Source organism: Mustela putorius, unplaced genomic scaffold (genome assembly GCF_011764305.1).
Source record: "Mustela putorius furo isolate JIRA1106 unplaced genomic scaffold, ASM1176430v1.1 tig00003875_pilon_pilon_pilon, whole genome shotgun sequence".
Lineage (NCBI taxonomy): Eukaryota > Metazoa > Chordata > Mammalia > Carnivora > Mustelidae > Mustela > Mustela putorius.
The window spans coordinates 563,365-587,949 of NW_025422026.1; the positions used below are offsets into that span (position 1 = coordinate 563,365).

The 24,585-nt window shown below is 51.0% G+C and overlaps 1 protein-coding gene across 2 annotated transcripts in view; it reads right to left on the reverse strand.

The window, feature by feature from the left end:
- Window positions 1-19,319, reverse strand: part of IREB2 (iron responsive element binding protein 2) — a 40,372-nt gene extending 21,053 nt beyond the window's left edge. The window contains exons 1-5 of one of the 2 annotated variants that reach the window (XR_006602636.1): window positions 19,165-19,288; window positions 17,495-17,584; window positions 4,125-4,290; window positions 2,696-2,833; window positions 1,618-1,836 (exon numbers count right to left, since the gene is read on the reverse strand). Coding sequence is in view for 1 of the 2 variants with exons in the window: in XM_045067121.1 (XP_044923056.1) it covers window positions 1,618-1,836; window positions 2,696-2,833; window positions 4,125-4,290; window positions 17,495-17,584; window positions 19,165-19,183 (632 nt within the window). In the remaining variant the exon portion in view is untranslated. Of the gene's footprint in view, window positions 1-1,617; window positions 1,837-2,695; window positions 2,834-4,124; window positions 4,291-17,494; window positions 17,585-19,164 lie in introns of both variants that reach the window. The other variant, XM_045067121.1, reaches the window with a different exon arrangement.
- Between the last annotated feature and the right edge of the window lie 5,266 nt (window positions 19,320-24,585).

Sequence of the window (24,585 nt, forward strand, 5' to 3'; positions counted from 1 at the left end):
GAATGATTTCTAGCAGTTTTAAGCTGTTTCCTTCCAGCTGGTAATCAAGCGTCGACTAGGATATCAATACAACTTAAATTGTACCTGTCCTCTAGGGTCCAGACCATTACAGATGTTCACTCGTCAACTTTTTTTAAAAACGCAAAGATTATGTGACTGATTCACAGCTCAGTGATCCCGAGGCCCCATCACATCTTGACCGAGATTTTCCCGAGGACTCTGGGAGCTGGTCTGATTACTGTACATCCCACAGCCTGTACCGCTACGAAGTGTCCCTCGTTCATAAGCTCAGAACCCGACTTTCAACTCGGCAATGATTTCCGGTGCCCACTTCCTCCCCATCCACTCCTCGTCTGGGTCTGTACCCAATGCTGCACCAAGGCCCTGTGGCGCCACAGAGACCCACTGTCTCTCTACAGACAGAGACCACAGGCCAACCCATCCAAATTCTTTGTAATCTGGAGTCAAAACTAAGGGAAAATGTTATACTAGATTGTATTTTTAATTAAAAATACACCATCTTCGCATTTCACACCCTGCCGGTCATGAGAAGGCAACCAAAAAATCCCTCAAGGGTGTTTGAATCAGTAAGACCTTTCCAGGAAGTTAGTTTCTGCGTAAGAAGGGATGCTCATCTCAAACATCCACACGCACCTAACAACAGGACAGCTAGGCACAGGAACAAGGGCTGCTTACATAAAACTGTCCTCATCTGATGCCGAGGAACCCACACATTATACTGAGTTCCCAGAAAGGAAGAGCGTGTGAGGTCACTACAACCGGAGGCTTCCAGAAACACCGAGCCCCCAACTGTACAACCACAGAGAATCTGAAAGAACCAGTTTACAGACACATGAATTAATGTATCATGGGCTCTCAGGATAAGATATGCATGGGTATTATTCTTGGCTATCCTAAATTTCACATGTGTTACATTTTTTTAATTTGAAGAAGTAGGTCATTTTCTTACTAAATTTAAAAAACTTTTGCCAGTCTACAGACAGCGGGGTAAACAACATAATTCTTAAAAATAGCAGAATCTGGAAACTTTATAGCATACAAAAATTCAAGTATAGAATTTTTTTTTTTTTTTAAACTACTTATTGGCAAATTTTACCAACTCCCAAGAAGAAAATTCTTTCCTGGGCAGGTTCACTGCTTCCCATAGCACCATAAAGGCAATGGTAAGTGGCTTTTTACCATTATAATATTCTTAACATCAAGCTCTCCATGCAACTGGAAAAAACAAGAATTCTAGTCGGAGAAAAAAGCTAAAACTATAAATAGTTTTATGGGGAATTCATAAAAGCAATATGAATGAATAAAGAACATATGAATGGTACAGATTCACTAAAACAAAAAATTCAGAGTTTAAGATGAGATCCCATTTTTCTGCCTACGTTAGTCATAAAAATGAAATATATCACAGAAAAATCTGAAGAAATTTCTTCCTATGGAACAGAAATTGGTGTGGGATTCAGACACTACCATCTCAACCAGTCTCATTGGGGATGGGAGAAGCCTACATCAGAGCAACCGGGGGGGAGGGAAAAGGTGGGACTTCTGTAATTGAAAAATAACCCAGCACTAGTCAGTTATTTTTTAAAAATCCCATACTCAGGCACTGGTTGCAAATGAAAAGGACAGAGAATGGGTGTGTTCTCAATCTGCGAAGAAAATCTTCCTGAGTTTCGGCCCGGCTCTCCAGACTCGCACGGTCCCCGGCAGGTGGTCTGGCCTCTACAGGGAAGCTTCTTGGGCTGCGCTCGGAGCGGAGACAGCTTTCCTGCTTTCTGTAGGTCGCCACCTCCAGGATTCGGAGCATTCTGTATTGCACTAGCATTCCAGAAAAGGAAACAGAATACGACCATTTAAAAGTGACACAATGTTAGCTTCTCAAAAAACACACACATGGCAATGTTATCTGGAACTAAGTAAATGTTGTTCAAACATTAATATAGCATTTAACTCAGGTTTCAAAAGCGAGTCCCAGATTACAAAAAAAAAAAAAACAAAACAGAAATAGGTGACTTAAATTTGCGGAGAAGAAAACACAATTCTATATGCCTAAGAAAATAATTTTCATGTACTTCCAGGACAATTTAAATGACGCTTAGCAAGCACCCAAGTGGGTTTTTCCCCATATAACAACTTAAAAGCAGCACAGAGCCACAGGGCTAACTAATCTGGAGGGCAAAAGCACTTGCAGGCTGGGACAATCGTCGTGGTCTGTGCCAAAGATCATAGGAGAATTAGGTCTTCTCTAGTCTGAACTTGGTCACAGGGACCTTTTAAATAGAAGATGTGGAAAAACAGTTTTAGTAAGCACTGTGATTTTTACCACTGATTAAAGACATTCATGGCTCACTCCTATCTTGAGATTCTCTCTTGAAGAGACGTAGGTTAAAAAACAAAAGATAATGAACAAGAATTCACTCCACAAAGCAGGTTCTAGGCTCACTCATTTTTACCAAAAATGCAGCAGAAATCTACAAACATAAATACCATTCTAAATTGAGGCTCCGTTAAACTCATCAGTACATAAACTTCACCGGCTCTTTTTCTAGATGAGTGTGCACTGACCGAAACAGCCTTCACTCAGGCACAAACTGGCTCTAACCCCTTTCCCCTAACCAGGGGGCTGGCTGCCGGCTACCCCGCACAGCTAACTCCACAAAGATCTGTGCTCACTCACCATTTACTGAAGTCGATCTGTAAAGAATGGTCAACTGTGAGATCCGTCGGACGGGCAGGGTGAACTTTTCTCGGGTCACCTCCAAGAATTTTTACTGCCTCCCTCATAGCAGCAAAATCCACCATTGCTGGTATTCCACTAATAAATAAAAAATGATGAAAATTATGGTCTAAATGGTACTTTCATATGCTCAAATAATTAACATACACTGATTCATTTTTATATCTAAATGTATCCCTTTCTAGTTCGAACTTGTGTTAGATTATGCACTTGTTATCCAAAGTTCATGTATCCTGGTTTCATGAGAATCAGCATCAATGTTTCTGAGAACTTGAGGTACCACAAATAACACAAGAGAGGACTTTTAGAGGCAAAAGAAAACTTCCAGAGACCTGTCTTTGGAATTCTTTCCCTGTCTTAAACTTCATGGGATCCCCGCTCCCTCCCAGAGCCTTCTCAGGACCCGGGGCTCCTGACTAGATGTACCCGCCTCCAGACACCTCCGGCCCCACAGGAGTGAGCAGGCAAGCTGCGGCCCTGAATGCTATCTGAAGCGCTCTCACAGTACGCACACGGGGTGTAAAGAGAGAGAGTGGCGTACAAACCAGATTTGAGCGGCTGAGGGGGAGGCTCTTATTTATCTAGCTAACTCTGGGTTTTATTCTAAGTGTGATGGACGTCCACTGGCGTACGGGGAAATGACAGGACCCTGGTTAACATTTTTAATTAAGTCACATGATCTACCGTGAAAACACAACCACAGACAGTAAGAGTGCAAGCAGGGGAACTAGCTGGAGCCACTAACAGTTGAGCGACAGTCCCGCGAGGGCACCGGGGCCAGCACTGGGACAGAGGCGGAAAACTCTAAGAGGCCTGTGGGCTCAGCACACGTCGCAGAGGTAGAGTCCACAGAGCTTGCGGACAGAATGGATTAGGAAGGAGGGACAGAGAGGAGTCGGGCATCTCCTGTGATGGGGGAGACGAGAGGGACAGTACAGCAGCTGCGCAGTAAGGGTCTGCCTAAGTCTGAGAAACCCACTCACTCACTGGAGACAACAAGGAGGGAGAGTTTGGCAAAAGCAGGTTTTCAATAAAGAGTGCAAGAAACAAGCACCTCACTTGTACTGAATTGCTTTAGTTTAGAAAGAGCTGTTGTTGTTACGTTCTATTAGTAAGCGTACAGCACATCACTGGTTTCTGATGCAGTGGTCCAAGATTCACTGTCCGCATATTATACCCAATGCTCCAAGCGATCCGTGCCCTCCTTAAACCCACCGCCCGCCTCACCCAGCCCCCACCCCCCACCTCTAAAACCCTCAGTTTGTTTCTCAGGACAATTCTTTAAATTTATAGACTAATCTTCAGGATTACAAATGGAGCCAACCACCAGGGACTCTGAATTTTATGAAGGAAACACTCTACCACTCACGTAAAATCTTGAAGAAGAACACGGGCAGGAAAAAAGGGCACTTCGACATTGCTTTGTTTGGTTTTCCAGTCTAAAATGTTCATGACATCTTCCTTTTTCATTAAAAAACCATCACAGTTCCGCACAGCAGCTTCCAACAGGACCCGTATTGAGTAAGGCAGAACATCTGAGTCAGAGAGAGTATTACTATTAATAGGGGAATAGTCTTAACTGCATACTATAAAAATCTTAACAGCAAACACTTAGATAAATACAGGGATGCTCCGTTTACTCATTTGCAGTAAATACAGAGGAAAACACCGTTTATGTTAATACCGGGCTCACTTTAAATCTGAATTTCCCATATATCAGTCAAGGTGCTAAAAAAGCAGATTAAACATTTGTGAAAGAGCTGCACATTTCTGAAATAGGCACGTGAGACCGACCAATACTCAATATTCAGGGAAGACACAGAAAATCCGAATTAAATATAAAAATGAAAACATTCCTGAACTGTACAGAAGTCTGTAATAAATTTTAATAAATTTTAAAGATTGCCATCGAAAGTGGTTAGTTTAAATCAGGGTGCTTATTGGAGTCAAAATCACTTCATGCTAATTGTCACTCACCCTGGAGTTCTCGTTTAAGTATATCAGAGACACTGACTCCAAGGCCCTCAAGCTTTCAATCACACCCAAGTGTCACACCAGATTTGAGACTGACTGAGTCAGTGTGGGCCCGGCTGCATGAGCCCTTGCGGTCCACACAGCCGACCTGGCGCTGCTGTCTAAAGGGACAAAGATGTCTGCATGTCGGTTAGGAATGATCTCCAGAACATACCATTCTGAGAAAACGCAGTGCAAAACAATGTTCACAGCGCCCTACCATTTCAGTAAGAAAAGGCATTTTAAAAAGTGTAAAAACACACATATGGTATAACAATTATAAAGTTTTAAATTATATTATTAAATACATAATTTTACTATCTTTAAAATATTACTTGAAAATACTACCAGAAGCTTTTAAACATATTAGAAATATATTAAATGAAAAATAACATATGTCTTGTCTCCAGAAAGAACAATGAAAGGACAAACTGAAGAGTCAGTATCTACTCCCACAACATTTTGGCTGATATCTCCCGAGCAAGACACGTAAAAAGGACAAAAAGTACCACAAAGAAAACTACGTTCAGGTATCAGCACAGAGAGTGCAGCCTGAAGTTGCCCACACGAGGGAAGGCAGGCAAAAAGCACTTGTGTTACTGTGGCTAGAAACCAGGATTTTTTTTTTTTTTAAAGATTTTATTTATTTGACAGAAATCACAAGCAGGCAGCGAGGCAGGCAGAGAGAGGAGGAAGCAGGCTCCCCGCTGAGCAGAGAGCCCGATGCGGGGCTCGATCCCAGGACCCTGGGATCAGGACCTGAGCCGAAGGCAGAGGCTTAACCCACTGAGCACCCCAGGCGCCCCGGAAACACCCAGGGCTTTTAAGGGTAATGATACAGAAGTGTAAAATCAGAGCAGCTAACTTAAAAACAACAAAAAACCCTCCATTTCAATTGGAATCATAGGTACAAACTCATGATATATTTTCTCCTTTTAAAAAACGTGTTTCCAGCTCTGTTCAGTGAAAAGGCCCCGAAGACGACGATCGCCAGTAAGGCCGGCCCGGCCTCTCCAGCTGCTGTGACGCTAACTACTGTTTTTCCACCGAGAGGAAAACGCCCGAGTTCTTCCCACAGTTCCTCCCTCATCCGGGACACCCCGTGTCAGAACCCAACGGGCACGCTGAGGGGTCCGCGTGAACATCGGAGTCACTGACGCATCAAACACAGCAACAGCCCTTAGTTCGTGAGGACGCGGGAAAAACCCTTCAGTGACGCCACGCACGTTCCTCCAGCAAGTCCGGCCCCTGAGAGCTCACGCAGGGGAAACACATCAATCCTTCACCTCGTCCTTCCTCATTTCAAGGACCCAAAGGGCGAAGAGCACGTTCTCCCTCAGAGAGGAGCGGAAGCCGGCAACAGAAGAGGGAGGGTGTCACTCCCGTCTCCCACATGCCGGACATGACGAAAAGGGCCTTGGACGGCGCTGGAACATTCGCTGAGACGTGATCACGCCGCCTCGGAGCGCACGGAGCCCGCGGACGCCCGCCACACGGCCAGCGCCGCCGGACGCGGGACGGGAGAGACGTCATCTGCTCTGCGGAACGTGAAGAGCCAAGCCCGCCACCGGGGTCCTCGCAGACACACGCACCTCCGGACGCTGAGGCAGCCGGCCGCCCCCGCCGCCCCCCCACCCCCCCCCCCCGGGGCAGCGCGGCCGGAAGAGGACCCGCCAAGGAGCAACCCGAGCGATGCGCGTGGCTGCGTGGACACCAGGGCGGCACCGAGAAAGCGGCGAGGGGGCGCGCGCCGGCCGCCAGGGACGCGGAGCTGGAGTCGCCACCGGCCTGTGCGAGCCCGTTGGAGGCGACAGGAAGTGTGACCACGGGCCACGTTCCACATCACAGGAGGGAGTCGCCGTTCACTGTCGCAGCGGCGGTAAAGGCGCCGCGATACTTTCCAGTCCCGTCACACAGCAGCCACGTGTGCTGAAGCGCATGTCCAGGCTCCGGAACCGGTGGAAGTGTTTCCGGCGAAGGTCGGCAACGCGGACACCCGCCGACGAACCCAAAGCGGGTCGTGACTCCGTCCCTACGGCCGGGACTGACGTTCACCTCACAGAAGTTAAGGATGAACGAAGGTCCAGGTGAGGAGACAAAAGACCACGCGGCCAGACACACACGCCTGTACCCGCCACGCGCCACAGGCGCCACCCGAGAGCGGCCTCCCGCCGAGTCGTGCTCCCGCCGCAACAGGAGCCGCAGGCGCCGACCGGGCCGCGAGTCTCGAGGACCGTTAAGAGCCGCGCAGACGCGAGCTCTCGGCCTCCCTCCGTCCGCACCGCGGCCCCGGCCCCAGACGCAGCGGTCAAACACCCGGCAACACTGTCCCAGACGTGCGCGGACCGGTTTTCTAGTAGCTAACCGCTCTGGAAAAACGACGACAGGAAGGGTTTTTGTTTAAAGATCCTCCCAAAAAGCATTTACTTAAATTTCTAATAAAACACGGCAAACTGGGCGATTATGTCCGCTCGCTCCTGAAATCCACGGAGAAGAGTAAAGAACGAAAGTCATGAACCCACAAGAACGAGAGACAAACACAACTCAAGAGGCTCGGGCCACAGCACAGCACGGCCGCGCCCACGGGGAGGAGCGGCGACCGGCGGCGCAGACCGGGACGCGGGCCAGCCCGGCCCGATGGAGGGCGGCGCGGAGCCAAGCGGCCACGGAGCGAAGCCTTCCGAGCCCCAGGGGGAAACCGTTTCCAGCCGAGAGAGCTCTGGCCACGGGCAACCCGAGTCGCTGAGGCAAGGCCTCCGACACGGCGCTCCCAGCGCGGGCGCCACGGGAGGGAGGCGGGAGGAGACACGCGTGTGGGATGCGGGACGGAAGCAGCACCGCAGCACCGATTCCGCCGGGCCTTGCGGCCTTCTTCGGGGCTGGGGCTACTGTGTCCGTCTCACCTGAGTGGTCTCGCGGGCCTTGAGCTCCGTCACCCGGAAGTTCAGTACCGCAGCGGAAGCGCGAGCAAACACGCTCGCTCCGAGCGCGTGGGCGGGAGCCGGCCGTCAGTCACCGAGACGCGCCCAGCCGCACGTGCGGCTCGCTCAGCCATAACCGCCCGCGGCCAAACGCGAGGAGCGAGGCCGACGTGCCGGCCTCCACACCGTCCGCCCGGTCCGGTGTGCCCCTCATTCTCTCGCTCGCTCACTCGCGGGTCTGGACGCCAGGCCCTGGGCTCACGACACGACACGAGGCGGAGGCAGACACTTCACCGAGGAGCCAACCCCGCGGCGGTCCCCCTCCAGGACGCTAAGGATAGCAGGGACCTGTGAGGGGGCAGCGATCTGGGCGCTCTGCCCGCACCGCGGCCCGTCCCCGGGGGGCATTCAGAGCGTGGGCTCGCAGCGCTCCGCGTCCGCCCCCACCGCTGGCAGCCGCCTGCCGTCTCCGGCTGGGGGGCCCGGGGGCGTCCGGCTACCCTCCCCGAGCGCGCTCCAGAGCGCGTCCACGGCGCGGCGAGGGCCCGCGCTCAGGCCCGGCTCCTGTGGGAGAGCAGCGCAGCGCACACCCCCACCCTGCCCACCCCCGCCCCGCGGGCATCACTCCTCCGGAGTCTGTGCACGAGTGTTGGGCGGGCTGCTCCGACGGACCCCCCGGGTCACACGGTGAGCTCCCGGCAGCGTCTGAGCCAAGCGCGCGCCCCCCTTCCCCAGCGGCCGCCCCACTCGGCTCCCCACGGCGGCGCGGGAGGCTCTCAGTCGGCTGCCGGCCCGCGGCTGCGACAGTCACTGCGGTTTCCCCGGCGCTGACCCGTGGAGGAGGAGGAGGAAAAGGGACCCACGACCCCCGAGACACCGGGGCCGCCTCAGCAGGGCCTCTCTGCCTTTCCCCGCGCTCCTCACACCGCGGCGCCTCCCTCCCGAGACCCCCGCCGACCTCCTGCTACTCCGCCGGCGCCCGGGCGCCCAGCCGCCGGGGAGCCTCTCCTTCCCCATCTGAGAAGGCAGCGGGGGCCCTAGCGAGTGCCCACCTCGGGAGACGCTCTGCGTCCCCCGCTGTGGTACCTGGCAGGACGCGGCGTCGCCCGCCAGCCTCTCTCTCGCCCGCCACAGCCCTCCGCCCGCTCCCCCCAGGCGGCGGCCTCCAGCCCCAGTGAGGGGCGCAGGGCCGCGACTTCTGAAGCTCTGGACAAGTTCTCCAAGTCCGTTTCTCCAGACTTCCACTCACTGTTCTGTCCACACTCACCTGATCTCTAGCCTTAAAACACCAGTGACACCCCCTCAGCACGGGCCAAGAGAGCCAGCCATTGCCGCCCTGGTCAGGCTCTTTCCTCCCAGCTCCCTCTCCGCCCCCCAGTTCAGAGGGGCTGTGGGAAGACCATGTTCCCTGTCCCCCACCTCACAGTTCAGCATGACTTGCAAGCACAGTAACTGCCTTTGTTCCAGAATATTCTTCAAAGTTAATACAGTGAATGGCCTTGAAGATACGGACAGCATCTCCTCCTCGAGAAAAGGCAAGCATACCTACTGTCCATTATGAAAGATTTGGGTCCCATTAATCTGAGCTCCTTTCCTGTAACACAACCACTGTGCGTGTGACACGCATTATCTGGCCCTCTTCAAACTCACCAGGAGAAACGGGGGCCTGGGAAACCGACAGAAATGCCAGTACTGCTTTGCTGTGGGTAATAAACCATCCACTGTCTCTGATCGAGTCTCCCGGCTACTGCCCACACCTATGAAACTAAGTCAGGCTACTTTGTTAACTTGCAAGGAGAGGAAAATTCAAGATCCTTTACGCCCGTCTGCCTCCAGTTTGCTGGAGTCCTTAATATTTTCTGGCAGCCCTGTTTTGGCTTCCTAGCCAGCCTCTACTCCTTTGCCTATCTTGATTTTTGTGATTTTTAAAGTAAGCTCTATGCCCAACATGGAGCTTGAACTCACAACCCTGAGATCAAGAGTCACATGCTCTACCGACTGAGCCAGGCCTCCTCCCCGCAGTACTCTGCCTGCTCCTCGATCTTCAGAGTTCCCGAGACTTCACAGCTAGCTCACTTCTTTTCTCACCATACTGCCCCCCTCAAGAGTGTTCATCATTCCTGTAGCCTCAAAAGACTGCACCAATGATCTCAAAACCGTCCTCTACAATCAGGGTCTTCTGGGCTCCAGAACCACAGTCTTTGAATACAGCTGTGTTCCCAAACTCACCAGTACCTAAACAGATACCTGTGACATCCCCCACCCACCCCACATACCGCCTGCTCTGGTGCCCCCTAGCTCAGTGATCAGCAGCAGCGCCCCCCCAAGGCGCACGCCATCACAACTAGGCAGCGTCCTTGACACCACTCATACATCTTTGAATCTGTCCACTTCTATCGCTACCCCCAAATCTTGCCCATCCACCACAGCATTTCTCACCCAGATCCTCTTGCTTGCCTTCCGCCTCCATGCTTACCCCATGCCAGTGGTCCCCGGACTCCAGAAGGCCCCTAAAATTCTTTTTGGAACCTGCAAAGTCAACTTAGACATTACGTGCTTTGTCACTACTTTGACACACGCACTGATGGCGCCAGAACAACAGTGGGCACACAGCGGGTGTCCCAGCAGAGCTCAAGGCAGTGGGACTGACCTGTCCTCATGCTCATCGCCTGCTCGTTTTCGCACAAAATACCTGCTTCACTTAAGAACGTCTGTGATGAAGCAGAAAAGGTGTTCATTTTAATTAAGTCTCAACTACTGAGATCAAACCTTCATTTTCTGTGTGACGACGAGATGGACAGTATGTGCAACAGCCCATCTCTCAAAACCAGAGTATGAATGCCTAGGGAAAACACTTGTGTGATGGTTTGGACTGGAAGCTAAATTAGCCACTCTCCCAAAGAACACCATTTCCACTGGAAAGAACTGGCAGACCACATTTACTCAACCAGAGGTACTTGGCAGATATTTGCTAAAAAACAAAATAAGCCTGTCTGTTTGTGACCTCATCCCACCATCATCTGCTCATTACATTCACTGAAGGTCGTTGAAGAATAAAGGTTCGCTGAGTTACTCAGATCTTCTGATGTAGACACACTTTATGATGCAACACATAAAAAGTACGCACACGTTAGTGTCACAACAGCCCACTCAACCTGAGAACCAGCCTCCATGCAATGAGCCGCACACTCAGGACTTCCACCTATGCTTGTACATGGACCAAGACACTCCTGCGCAGAATGCTGTTCCTGCCAGCTTCTGGACTTCCTCTGCAAGCCTCCATGTGGCCTGGGCATCCTGAAGGGTGACTGCCCGGCCAGCTCAATCTCAGTGCTGGCTGCTGCTTCCCTAAGTCCCTTGCCTGCACTCCAGGGGGGACCTCCTGCCTGCCCCAGCAACCCCCAGGCCCACTCCAGCACGGCCACACAGCAAACTTCTGGGTATCCTGGGGGCTGAACCGCCCGCCCTTCTCCAGTGAGGTCTGCACCCCTTTCAAGCTGGTCCCTCCTTGGGTGCTCTCCATCAGCCCTATAGTACCATATGCAAGTGCTCTTCTATCACGGTTCATAATGATGTACATTAAAGTCCCCCATCCCGTCTCCTGATTGGCCCAAACTGCTGTGTCGTAACAAAGCGCTGTACTTGCGTAGTTGCCACCATGCCACCATGTCCGCACTACTACGCTGTGTGCTTTCTCGAGCATAGAGCTGCTCTCATGAGTACCCAGTATGTGTCAGCTGAACAAATTAAACAGTGTTGTTGAGAGACCTGTGTACCAAATAGAGAAGCAGACTAGGTAATTCTGCCTCTTCTAACCAGAAGTTCCTAGAATTCCATCCTCAAAGGACAGGTAACGAACAACACGTGGGAACCAAGACAAATGGGTAATTTAGACTAGCAAAAGTAGGTAATTTGTGTTATCACACTTCTGAAATGAGATGATAACAAATGATATCCTTGTGATCGATTAGGGGAAGATCCCACAGGTGGCTCAGACTCAGAAAAGAGGCTGAGGTCTACTATGTGACACAGCACAACCAGGCCCCAGGGACCGCAGAGCCGCCCATTCAAGGCTAACCGGCTGCTGCTGCAATCAGGTGGTACAGCTCACCTCCTAGTGTGGGGATCACATTGCTGGTCTGCAGACAGACTATGCTTGTCCCCTAGCGTTTTAACATTTTAATTTCCAACATGGAAAAACCATAACTTTTTCATATAAAAATCCAAATTTCTGGCTTCTTAAAATAAGTTTGAAAAAATTTTTACAACACCAGCCTCCCACTTCTGCCCCTTCATACATGCCACCATCCCCACCAGGATGGCCCACTTGTCGCAGTGGCGCTGTCCATGGTCCCTGCAAGCACGGGCACACAGCCTCCACCAACGGTCCACAAGCACCCCCTTAAGGATCAGTGGGATGTTTGAAATCCTCCTCCACCACGGAGACGGTTAAGGTACAGGTAGCGGGACCTTGTTCAAGCAGACAGTGACAGAACTCGTTACAGCACGGACACAGCCAGTACTCTACGCCAGCACCTCTCTGACTCCCGCTCTCAAGCTGGGAAACAATGGTGTGGAGTAGGGAAATCCAGCACTGGTCTGCAAGCAGAAGACAGAGGGGTCTAAGACCAAATTTCATTTACAAGTAATGTGATGCTGGGCTAGTTACTTAATTGTTAGACTCATTTTTCCCATGTGTAAAAAGGGGAGATAAAACCATCTTTTCTGCCCACCACAAAGCAATATTATGAAGATGAGCAGACCATGTAAAAGGGTTTTGTTCATTTTGCACACGTGAAAATTCCAGGTTTAAACAGGTGCAGAAATCACCCAAAGGAGACAGCAACATGAACTGGCTGAGAGCTGGGCCCGGAGACACTAAGTGGGATGGAAGACACACCAGGGTAAGGAAGGGGTAAAAGTCACGAACACTCAAGGCTTGCCTAAAGCCCCAAGGAGGGTAGCTCTGGAGTCCAGACTGAGAGGGCAGGACCATGGGCAAGCACCTGCTGGAGGAGCTACAGAGTGAACCTAGAAACCCTGGTCAAGGTCAGGGGCCTGAAGAAAAGATTAACAAAGTGTTCCAGAAGGTCTCGTAACCCCCTCAGATCTGGCCACAGGATTAACTCACGCCCACATCAGATCAGAGTCCAGGTTTCGTTTCTGTCTCTAAATTTCTGTCTCTTAACTAGTACCAAGCCAGATAGAATAGATTTCCAATAAAGAACTGACCTGTTTAAAAAAAAAAAAAATACTGCCACAAATAGAATGTAAAAAGGCAGAAAAAAAGAAAACCAATTCCTGCTTCTTTCAGATTTTTTCCCCCACTGACAAAGGCAGAGAAGATAAAAACCGTACCATTAGTGATGAGAGTGCAGAAACACCCACTCTCCCCACTCTCTCCCAGTGGGCTTGTCATATGGCAGCAGCTGCTAACCAGGAGACGCACCTCTCTGAAGCCTGTGTAAACAGCCACCCATGGAATGGACAGTCCTCTGTGTCCCATTACCTCCCTGGCTACAGCACAGAAGCCAGAGCCAATCCTGGGCAGGTCGGTGACCAACAGCCTCACGAGGGAAAATACAGGAGGACAATTACATTCCTCTCCCAGGAATTTGCAATCAGTAAGTATGCAGACTGAACCAGCAAGGTGTTCAGAGCTAAGCCAGGGGCTGAGGCTGCCATCAGGGGACCCCGTACAGTCAGCAGGCAGGAGGCTGAGCTACAGTGCAGTGGAGGGCACAGAAAATCTGAAGCCTCGAGAGAGAAAATACAGAGCTTCCTCAATTCTGGCCCTTTTTCTGGAGATCTAGCCACATTTCACCAGCCTGGGAGCTCAGCAGCATGACAATCTTACTTTGTTTGAGGTAGTGGGTGTCTCTTCTTGGCCACCCAAAGGGCCGAATCTAGAACGGAAAACGTCAACAAAAGCAGAGATAAAATCAACAGAACCTTGGAACAAAATGTGAAGGGTCAGTGAGTCTATGGTCATACCTGGAATAGTAGAATCATATTAGGTAAACGTAATCCTTGGAAAGGCATGCACTGTGTCAACACACCAGGCGAACTATTTCATTGCTAACCCACCTCACAGCCCACCTCCACAGTCCAGGGCAGAGACACGATTAGAAAACATAGACTTCTGTCCCTCCTAGCAAGGTAACTGCTCCAGCAACAGACCACATTACAAGCCCAGCCAAACTAGGCTAAAGAAATAGACAAAAAAGTCAGTTTTGGCCACAACCAGTCTTAAGTGACAATGTAAGACAATGGTAAGAGCATACCCAACAGTGGCTACTCTGGGCCTTACACAAAATGAGTAAGCAGGCTGCAGAAACAGATGACTGCGGGCAAAGGGACAGACACCAGGCAGCCTTCAAGTGACAAAAGGAACAGCCTCTGGCTTAGAAACCCTGTCCCCACGAGCGCTGACTGTGCTTTCTGCCTGCGTCTTCGGATGTCTGGAAATTGCAACATTTTTCTCCAAGTTTCTGTTCCTTATGTCAAGGGTGAAGACTGAACACACAGTATACAGTAAAAGTAGAAAAGACAAACGTTGATTAGGGCAGGGAGAACGGCACACGTCCAACCTACTAACCCTACAGAATGACAAGCCCGCATTGAAATCGCAAGGTCACACATACAGAACGGCAGCGTGTCAACAGGGGCGAGGCCATGGTGCACCCACATGGGCCGTGCGGCCGTCAGAGGCTGCCATGAAGTCGAGGTATCCCACTACCTGAACTCACGCTCCCTGACTCAGGAACCAAGCGGACTCCAGACAGCACAGAACGCCAGCATTCCAGGACACGGAAAGACGTTCACAAGACAGCAAGTGCACAAACAAGCAAACGTTATGAGCCAACACACATCACGTGCGTTTCTGTTCAAAGTAGCACATTTACGTATAGTTGTACCTACACGAGACTGTTTCTGCACTGCCTGTAATGGGGTCTTTTTGCAATTCTCAACCCCCCTCTAATTCCTTATAAACAATAAAAACACCTCTAAATATGTAAGACTTTTTTTCAGAGCCTTCAAGTTAGGATTTGGAAAACCCAGCCTTGGCTCTGCTGGTCAGGGAGGGAGAAGACGGGGCGGCTGGGCGGAGCTGAAGGACAGACGGCAGGGGCCCCACTGCTCAGGGACAGCTAGTCTCCACAACAGGCCTCCCGACGGCAGCCCTCCACGGCCTCCCCCGCCCTCCTCACCTTCCCTTCCACCCGTTCGAGGCCTGCCCTGCACCGAACTCCCCAAGTGTGGACTGTCCTCTGTGAGTCCCCTGGTCCCCGGCAGCTTGAGGCCTCACTCCTACAGAAAGCAGCCTCTGACTCTCCGGGACAATGACTGCCCCCCCTCGGAAACAGGTCTATTTTCACAGTTACTCAACATCTGCAAGGCCGCAGTCTGTGCACTCCAAGGCCACACAGGCAGCTCTGGATCCCTAAAAAGGCGGTTTGCTGGAAGTGAAGTTGTATAAGACCAAAATGGAATTGATGTGCACAATGTGTCCACTTCTGTAAATATCCCATGAGGGCAAGCCTGGGAAGCAGAAAAATAAAACAGCAATAAAAAAGCAGCAATCAAATGATTTGTGTTGTGCCCCATGGACAGACAGAGGAAGAGGAGGCATCCAGGGAAGGAGTCCAGACTGGTTTGTTCCCCAACTGTGCAAGTGCTTCTCTCTGCGCCATCCCCCCTAAATGCCGGAAGGCTACCCCCTCTGTCCTCCGGCCACTCTGGCCGCGGACATGCAGGGCCCCTCAGGGGCTCTTCTCCCCCTGCTCCCCTTCCAGTGGCCTAGAGCTTGGGCAGGGCCTGCAGGTGCACCAGGATCTGCCACCAAAAGCACGAGACCAAAACAGAAAACAAGAAGCCTGGCTCCTGGTCCTTGCCGACCCTGTTGCACCACAGCCCCAGTCTGCCAACTCCGGATTCCTGCTCCATTTGTTAACGTCCTCATTCGGAAGCGTGTCAGGTCCCTGTGCCGCAAGCCTTCCTGACATGCGAGCAGGGGGCTGCCAGGAGCTCATCCCATCTGTCTGTCCTCCCCGGGACAGGAGAGGTCGGAGCACACTCTCCCCCGCTAGCAGGGAGCACACCACAGCGGGCTCCCCACCCGGCCGGCACCGGCACAGGGGCCCGAAGCCCGGCCCCAAGCGACACCCCCTGAGCGCAGGTCGGCGAGGACACTCGATGTGGTCTCTCCAGAAGGTGACACACACGCTCTGCTCTAATGATAAACAAGCAAAACAACCTGCTGCTCCAGTTACTCCTCTCTCCAAGTCAGTTCTGCTTTCAAACTTTATTCCCTCAAGTAATTACTAAAAAATTGCTCTCGTAATTATTAATAAGCCTTTCATAATAACCACTCCATGAATAAAACAGGGCTTTAATCCCAGGGAAATAAAAACCAAATCTGTTTTGAAATCATTTCTATTTACAGCTGTGTTATTACTGTATTTTCCATGGTTATAAAAACCCTGGATACTCTGAAACTCAGTTATCTCTAGATGCCTATGAAAACTTATTTTCCAGAGAAAATTTAGCTTTTACATCATGAACCATTCTTAGTGCATTTTAATTATTTTTGAAAGTTTCCTACTGATTTTCTTCATTTCAGAAATATAGGCCACCTTCAAGTGGGCACATCTCCACAAATGATCCACCGAAAAACTTACACCCAATTTCTAAACTATCTGCACATATGTTCTTCTATTATTTATTAAGCTATAAAATATGGATTAAGAATCTTCCGGGACAGCATCACTAGGTATTACAAGGAAGTAAAGCGAAATAAAAAATCTTTCTTATGTATAAGCAATTGAGGTGTTCCCTTTTCAAAACTAATAGGAACTCATCGTTGGTGAAAAGGATGGCATCCCTGTGAATTAAAGACATGTGGCACTTACAGAAACAACCTACCTCTCTCAATATAAATGCTGGCATCTAAACATGGAAGGTAAAAACGACCTCTTATTTATAAAAGCAACCTATTTCTAAGACAGCTTTCTTCTACAAAATATTGAAATTTTCTCACAATGTACAAGAAAAACTGCTAGTGGCAGTCTAGAATACTTAAATACATCAAAATCTACAGAAAAATTACAGAAGTAACCTCGATTAAATAGTACAAGAAAAAAGATTAAAAGAACAGTTCCCTCTAAAATGTACTGCAATAGATTTGGCATTTATTTTCCTAGTAGTTTTCCCGGAAAATCCACACAAACAAAAACCACTCTTCCAAAGAGGTCTTCCCTTCATTGGCTGGTTCAGGTGCTCAACTGTCAATAAAGTCAAGACTTCAATCCAATTCCCTAGGGTTGAGCCAAGATCACTCTCCTGAGATCTCAGTGAAAGGGCTGCCCAAAGGGCACACAGGCCAGGACACAGCATGCCCAGCCCCAGAACACCACTCCCATCAGGGGGCCCGCTGCCGATTCCTACCCACGTAGGACAGGTAAAGAATCCTGGGCTCTGCTCTCTTGAAAAGGTAAAGCATGCATGTAAGAGGTGTAGAATAGCATCAGCAGATTTTTTTGTTGTTGTTTTTAAATTGCACTAGTTTCTCCATGGAAAAAAATCATGGCTAAATTAACTTACATTTTTAAATGAGAAGTAAAGGGATGGACGGGCACCCTCAAACAAAAGTTGTCCTGAGGGGAGATTTTAAACTGTTAGAGGTTACCGTAGGTTTGCCTGTTACAACATGGTGAGAGTAATTTAACATTTCCTCAGTTCAGCTTAACAAATGCATTTTTATTATTACAAACTAAACAACCCCCCCCAAATTAAGCAACATTACCATACTTGGTGCCTCCAAGTCTAGGTACATTGAAGAACTTCTTACGTGAACTGTCATTCAATGTTTCAATAAGGTATTCAAAAGGATATCCTGAAAAAAAAATTACAATTTCATTAAAAACAGCTACAAAGTACTTTAATTTAAAATGAAAATAACTGGAAAACCCACTTTGTCCAAAAGAATTTTTTGCAGTGCTGCAAATGCTCTCTACTTGTGCTGTCCAGTAGGACAGCCACAGGCCACACATAGCTACTGAACACTTGAAATGTGGCTATAGCCACGGAAGAAGTGAATTTTAAAATTTAATTTTTATTAAGTTAAATTGAATCACACGTGGCCAGGATCCATGGTATTGGACAACACAGCTCAAATTATGACTCCTGTCAAACAAAAACAGGTAAGATAACTAATTCCTGAAATGTGGTAACAAAGAATACCAGGGGAGGAAAACCAAGAATGATTTAAATGATGTACAGACTTTAGGAAGACAAGTCCTTAAACAACGCTAAGTACAGACAGAACAAGCTGAAAACCTGACAACTGTCAGAAGGATTGATTTTTTAAAAATAATCGAAAGACAGATTTTTACACAGCATTCAACAAGGTGGACAAAATCAAAAGGACACCAAAACACAAAACTTAGCAGGGAAGACTACTAGTCTTAGACTGAAGCTAGAAATGAAGGAGAAAATATCTGGGTGAATCAAGATTCTCGCCAAGGGACCACGTCTTTCTGGTTTTGCACAACATGAAGCTGGGGGTCTCACTGGAGGGCTCCCAGCTCCCAACGTCCTGGGGGGGGGGGCGCGGGTGGAGAAGAACCTTCAGATCAGGTCTTTTGTGCAGACTCATGGCTGTGGGTGGGCAAGACCCTCCGTGAGGGCAGCGCCCTGAGCCCAGGGGAGAAGACAGGAGCACAGCCCCTCACACAGGACGAGTGTTCCCTCTCCTGCTGGGGGTGGGGGGAAGGGGGCCGAGGGACAGAGGAACAAGGGGCAGGAAGCGCATGGGGGAGGGAAGCAGGGGCAGGAGGGGGGCGCAGAGGGCAGGGAGCCGACAGCAGAGGCAGGCGGTAGGAAGGGCCGGAGCGGGGGAAGGGGGCGTGGGGAGGGGGCCAGGGGCCGGAGGCAAAGGACCGGGAGCAGCGGGCAGGAGGTGCAAGGGGGCAGAGGAGCAGGAGGGCCGGGGGGGGGGGGAGCAGGAGGGCCGGGGGGGAGGCGGAGCAGGAGGGCCGGGGGGGGCAGGGGGACAGGAAAAGCAGGGGGCCGGGAGCCGGGGGCAGGGGAGGCGGGGGCCAGAGGGGCAAGGAGGCAGGGGGCAGGAAGAACAGAGGGCCGGGAGCCGGAGGGGCAGGGACCCTGGTCAGGAGGGTGGGGGGACCCACCGCCGCACGCACCGCCGGGAGCCCGCTGCCCGGAGCCCGGCCTTGACCGCCCCCACCCGGCCCGCAGCCCGCAGCAGAGGGAGGGGCTCGCGCCGGGCGCCGAGGCCCAGCAGGGGCCCGCGGGACCCCCGCCAGGACTGCCGAGCAGCGGCGGGCCCCGCGCAGGCCCCAGGCCCGGGCGAGGGCGGCGGGGGGGCCCCCAGGGAGCGCGGCCCGAGCTCGCCAGCCCCGGTCGAGCGACCCCCGGCGAGGGGAGCGAGCCGCGCGGCGCCGGGCGGGCACTGACCTGCACCGGGGGCGTCCATCTTCGGAGAGCATAGTATCCCTGTGCGGAGGGGACCCGCGGGGGAAGGCGGGGGAGGCCGGGCGGGGAGAGGGAGGAAGGCGGGCGGGCCGGCGGGGGAGCAGGAAGGGGCCGTCTCGTGCAAACACCGCGAGAGCCGTGGAGCCCGGGCGGCTGCGCTCGCGAGATTTGCCGCGCGGCTATCGCGAGAGATCCGGACGAGGAAACAAAGAAAGACATGGGGCGGTGCTCGGGGGTGGGCGGGGCGCTCGGGGAGGGGGCGGTGCTCGGGCTGGGGGCGGTGCTCGGGCTGGGGGCGGCGCTCGGGCTGGGGGCGGCGCTCGGGCTGGGGGCGGCGCTCGGGCTGGAGGCGGCGCTCGGGCGGCGAGTTCCGGAGGAGTCGCGTCCCCGCCCCCGGACCCTCGGCGCGGCTTCTCCGCGTTGCTCCGCCCCAGCCCCGGCCCCCGCGATCTCCCACAGCCCGGCCGCCGAGGGTCCGGGGGCGCGGGCCGAAACGGTTCCCAGGCCTTGCCTCCCGGCAGCTTCCGCGGCCTCGGCCAATGGCCCGGTTCTTCCCTTCCCGCCCCGGAGGCTGCGCTTGCTGTGCCGGCCGCTCGGCGTCGGGGTGTCGGGAGACACTAGGGCCCCGCGCTGCGCCCCGAGCCCCGAGCCCCGGCCCGGCCCGCCCCGTCGGGGTCTCCGGCCACGCTCTGCCGCTCCCCAGCCTGCGGCGCCGGAGCCGGGAGACGAGCGTGTCCTCCGGCGCCACGTCCACAGACACCCCGGACCCAGGGTCTCCCCAGGACACTCCCGTGTCCCCCCAAGCCCAGGAGTCCTTCCCAGATGCCTGCCTGGGCGGGCGGCAGCACGGTGCACCCGCGGCCCGAGCCCGAAACCCGCGCGTCGTCCTGGGATCCGTGCGGACCGGGTCTGCGCCCCGCCCCGTCCAGCCGGACCGCCTGCTCCCGCCGCGCTGCAGGGCTGAGACGAGCTCGCCGAGGGAGCCCGGCACCGCGGACTGCAGCCTTCGCTTCCCCGCGGTGAACAGACTCACCCAGCCGCACCCAGCCACTCGGGCCTCGCGCTCGGTTCCCGTGCACGAGCAAGCCCACAGGTTCCGCGAGTCCTTCGGGGTCGGCTGCCTCACACCTCTGGGTGCCCCCTTCTCCGGAGAACCTCTCTGGACAGAATCATCTCGCTCACTGTGAAAACTTCTGCCCTCTCCGGCCAACCCCGGCTCCTCCTCAGGCCCTGGTCCGGATAGTGTTTCCCACCCCAAGTCTTTGGGAAAGTGAAGATACGTTTCCCTCTCGCGCCCCTGGGTGGCTCAGTAGGTTAAGTGTCTGCCTTTGGCTCAGGTCTTGATCTCAAGGTCCTGGGACTCAGCACCCCCACCCCCACCCCATCAGGCTCCTTCCTTGGCAAAAAGCCTCCTCCTCCGTCTGTCTCTTACCCTGCTCCTATTCTCTCTCAAATAAATAAAATCTAAATTAAAAAAAAAATGCTTCCCTATCCTATATTGTAGATAATGCACTTCATTACACTTGATTGCAATTGCAGATTTACGGTATTTCCCACATTCTGGTTAGGTGTATGGGAGAGTACCCAAGGAGCAGTGGCTTAAACAATACAGACCTGTAATTACCTCCCGTGACAAAACCCACAAGAGCTGTCCCCGGGCCACTGCTGCCGTTCGGTCACACCATCAAGGATCCTGTCACCTCGAGGTTACAGAATGACCCTGTCATGCAGAAACATAATGGTGTCCTACAACTTCCCAAAGCAGGGGAGAGCTGGTGCAGACCACCTCTCTCTTCTTAGTACTGTTTCTTAGTGCAGTCTCCATGCCCAACTTGGGACTTAAATTCACAACCTCAAGATGAAGAGTCCCACGCGCCCTGGAGCCGGCTGGGCGCCCCAGAGCATCTCTCTCCTTTGACCAACATGACTTCCGAAGATCCTCTCCAGACCTCTCTTTGACCAGAAATCAAATCAGTCCTTCTCCACCCCCATCAAACCCAACACCCATTCAAGGCATATAATTTTGGAGTGTCTCCTTTAGTACCCTGGCATGAAATTCACCGATAACTTGCACAAAACAGTAAAATAATCTACATGATGCCCTAACTGTAATATAAAGGAAAGACAAAAGTAACTGATTAGAAAATACTGTTAAAATATATAGGACAGGCATGTCTGTACTACATGATGTAATGATGTCTCAGATGCTAGCGTCTACTTACAGTGGCTTTACAGAACACAATATTAAATGCTTTTTCATTTACATTTGACATTTCAAAATAAGGATAAATATATAGTGCATAAATATATATCATGAAGACATATATATGATAAGTGCACATACATGATATCATACAGGCCATGGGGGGGAGAGTAATAAATGTATTGATGACTCCAATGCTGGAAGTGTTGTCACTTTTGATTTTCTGAAATAGTGAACAATTCTTGGTAAAGTGCCAAACAAAGTAAATTTCAAGCTTTCCTCTTTCTACGTGATATTTGCATACCTGGAAAATTCAGTGTACATTAAAACCATACCCAAAGTACTTTTATTCGTAAATGGCGTTAAGTTTTAGGCGCAGATAATTGTAAACAAATCTGTTGTTATTGCTTTTCTATTTGTGAGTGTGTTATGCACCCAAACACCTGGCAGCGTGTTCAGTGGGGGCGCTTGTCTGCTTCTTTCCTGTGTAGCTGTGCACTGTGGAAAGCAGGCAGTCTGACGTTTGTTAACTCTGCCGAAAGTGCTCCCACACTACAGCAACAACCAAAAACACCCTCCTGTTTTCTGAATGTCTTGATTCCACTGAGAAGCACTAACTTAGATCAATCACCATGTGTCCTGGGGCTGGACTCATTATTGCCTTAAAAAAAAAATAAAATAAAAAAGCTAAGAACTTTAGCCGCCTGAGTGGCTCAGTGGGTGAAGCGGCAAATGTGGTACAAGCATGTGGTTAAACGAACTGTGGCCCATCCTCAGGGTGGAGGATACTCAGCGATAAAAAGAAAGAAACCAATAGTACAACAACCGGATGGACCTCCAGGGAAGGACATTGAAGGGAAAAAAACCAATTCTAAAAGGTTCTATACAGTATGGTTCTATTAGCACAACATTCTGGAAAATGTAGAAATTACAGAAACGGAGAACAGGTGAGCCGCTGGCCAGAGGCTCAGGGAGGGCGGAGCGCAGCCTAGAAGGGGAGTGGGTGGGATCATAAAGGGGCAGCACGAGGGACCATTGGAAATGGTCTGTATCTTCACTGTGGTCATGGTCGCATGAGTGGTAAAATCACATAGAACTCACACACACACACACACACGCACACGCACACGCACACACACACACACACAGGCCTGGCAAAAGAGCAGCAATCTGAAAGGTGAAAAGATTGTATCAATGTCTATATCCTTACTTTGCTACTGTGCTTTGTTACATCAGGGAAGACTGGGTGAAGAGTTCTACAGCCTCTCTATTACTTCTTACAACAGCATTTAAATCTACAAAGATCACAAAATAAAAAGGTTTAAAATGGGTGAATTAGAGCTCTGTGAACTTGTTTATTTTTTAAAGATTTTATTTATTTTATCTGTCAGAGAGAGAAAGCATGAGCAGGAGGCAGAGGGAGAAGAAGTCTCCCCGCAGAGCAGAGTTCCCGATGCGGGGCTCTATCCCAGGACCTCAGGATCACCACCTGAGCCAAAGGCAGATGCTTAATCCACTGAGCCACCAGGCGCCCCCAAAATTGGAGTTTTTATTAGCAAGGAAGACGAGGGAACATCGGCGAGATTGTCAACCCCCAGTGTCTGCCACATACCAGCAGACTATACACTCTGGGAGGACCCATACTGTCTCCAGCATCGAATACAGCACTGGGAGCAGAGTAGGTACCAATTTAAAGCCTGTCCATTGAACCAAATGAACTGTTCGAGGGTGTCCATCTGGCCACACCAGAGTAAAAACAAAGGCTAATCGTTTCGTTCTCCTTTTAACACTTAGAAAATGTGCATTTGGTTTTTATTTAGAAGAGAGATGAGGGAGTTCAAGAAGAGCAGAGGAGGACCTTCCCCCAAAGGCCACACACGGACCGCAATCTCCTGTTGATCCTATAGGTCACCCTTAGGAACTCCATCTCTCTGCCTAGGTCCCAGCAATTTTCTCCAACCACATCCGCATTCTTCCAAGAGATGATCTCACAATACATTTGTCTCAGGTCCCCTTCCTGCTGGGATTTTTCACCCTCGTGATACTCTGGTGCCCTTAGACGGGTGCCCTAGGCGGGCCCGTCTCTTTTTCTTCAATTAAACTTTTTATTTTGGGAAAAAAGTTCAAGGGTACAAAAATTGTGGGAAAATTACAATATGCTTTCTCATACCTGCCACCTAGATTTATTTAGTGTTGACATTTTGCCACATTTGCTTTATCTTTCTCTCTGTTTACACACTGCATAATGAGACCCTCAATATTTGGGGACATTTATTAGTTTGTTTTTCAGCTTGAGGTATAATTGGCCATAACGCTGTGGAAGTTGAAAGTGGACAACGTGATGTTGGGAAAACATGCATATTTGGAAATGATTACTACAATAAAGTTCATTAAGATGTCTGTCACTTCACATAGTTATGTTTTTTGTGTGAGAACTTTTAAGATCTACTGTCTCAGCAACCTTCAAGTGACAGTACAGCACCGCTGAGCGCAGTCACCCATCCTCATTATTTCTTATTCTAGCTCTTCCTGAACGATTCGAGAGTAAATTACTGAAGTTACAACGCCTCAGCCCCAAACACTACACCACGTGTCTCCCGAGAACAAGGAAAATCTCCTACACAACCAGAGCGTCGTGATCAAATTCAGGAAATTTAACCTGGCTACAGCACTATTACCTAACTTAAAACATATATTCAAATTTTGCCAGTTGTTCTTTCTAGAAACTTCTTTTCAACAATCCAGAATCCAACCCAGGATCAGGCATTGCACTTAGATGCTGGCGTCTTTTGTCTCCCGTAATCTGGAACTGTCCTTCAGCTTTTCATTTTCCTTTATGGTGCCGACTGCCTTGAAGAATGCGGGTGCACTGTTTGCAGCGTGTGCTTACGTTTCGGTTTGCCCGACTATTTCTTGGGATGAAATTTAGACGACACGGCTTTCGCAGGAATGCCGCACAAGTGATGGTGTGTCCCCTTCACGGCGTCACACCAGGAGGCACCTGACTTCATTTAGTTCCCTTTTGGTAACCAAGCCATGTCTTTCCAAAAATCAGGTCGGGGGTTAAGTTCGAGTCCGTGGGACTCTGGGGTCCAACTGCTATCCCATCCATAGCTTTGTGGGTTGCCCTAGGCTCACTTAGTACGAGGGGTGGGGCGGAGGCCCCCATGCCTCTCTGAATCTTCTCCGGATGGGCTCTT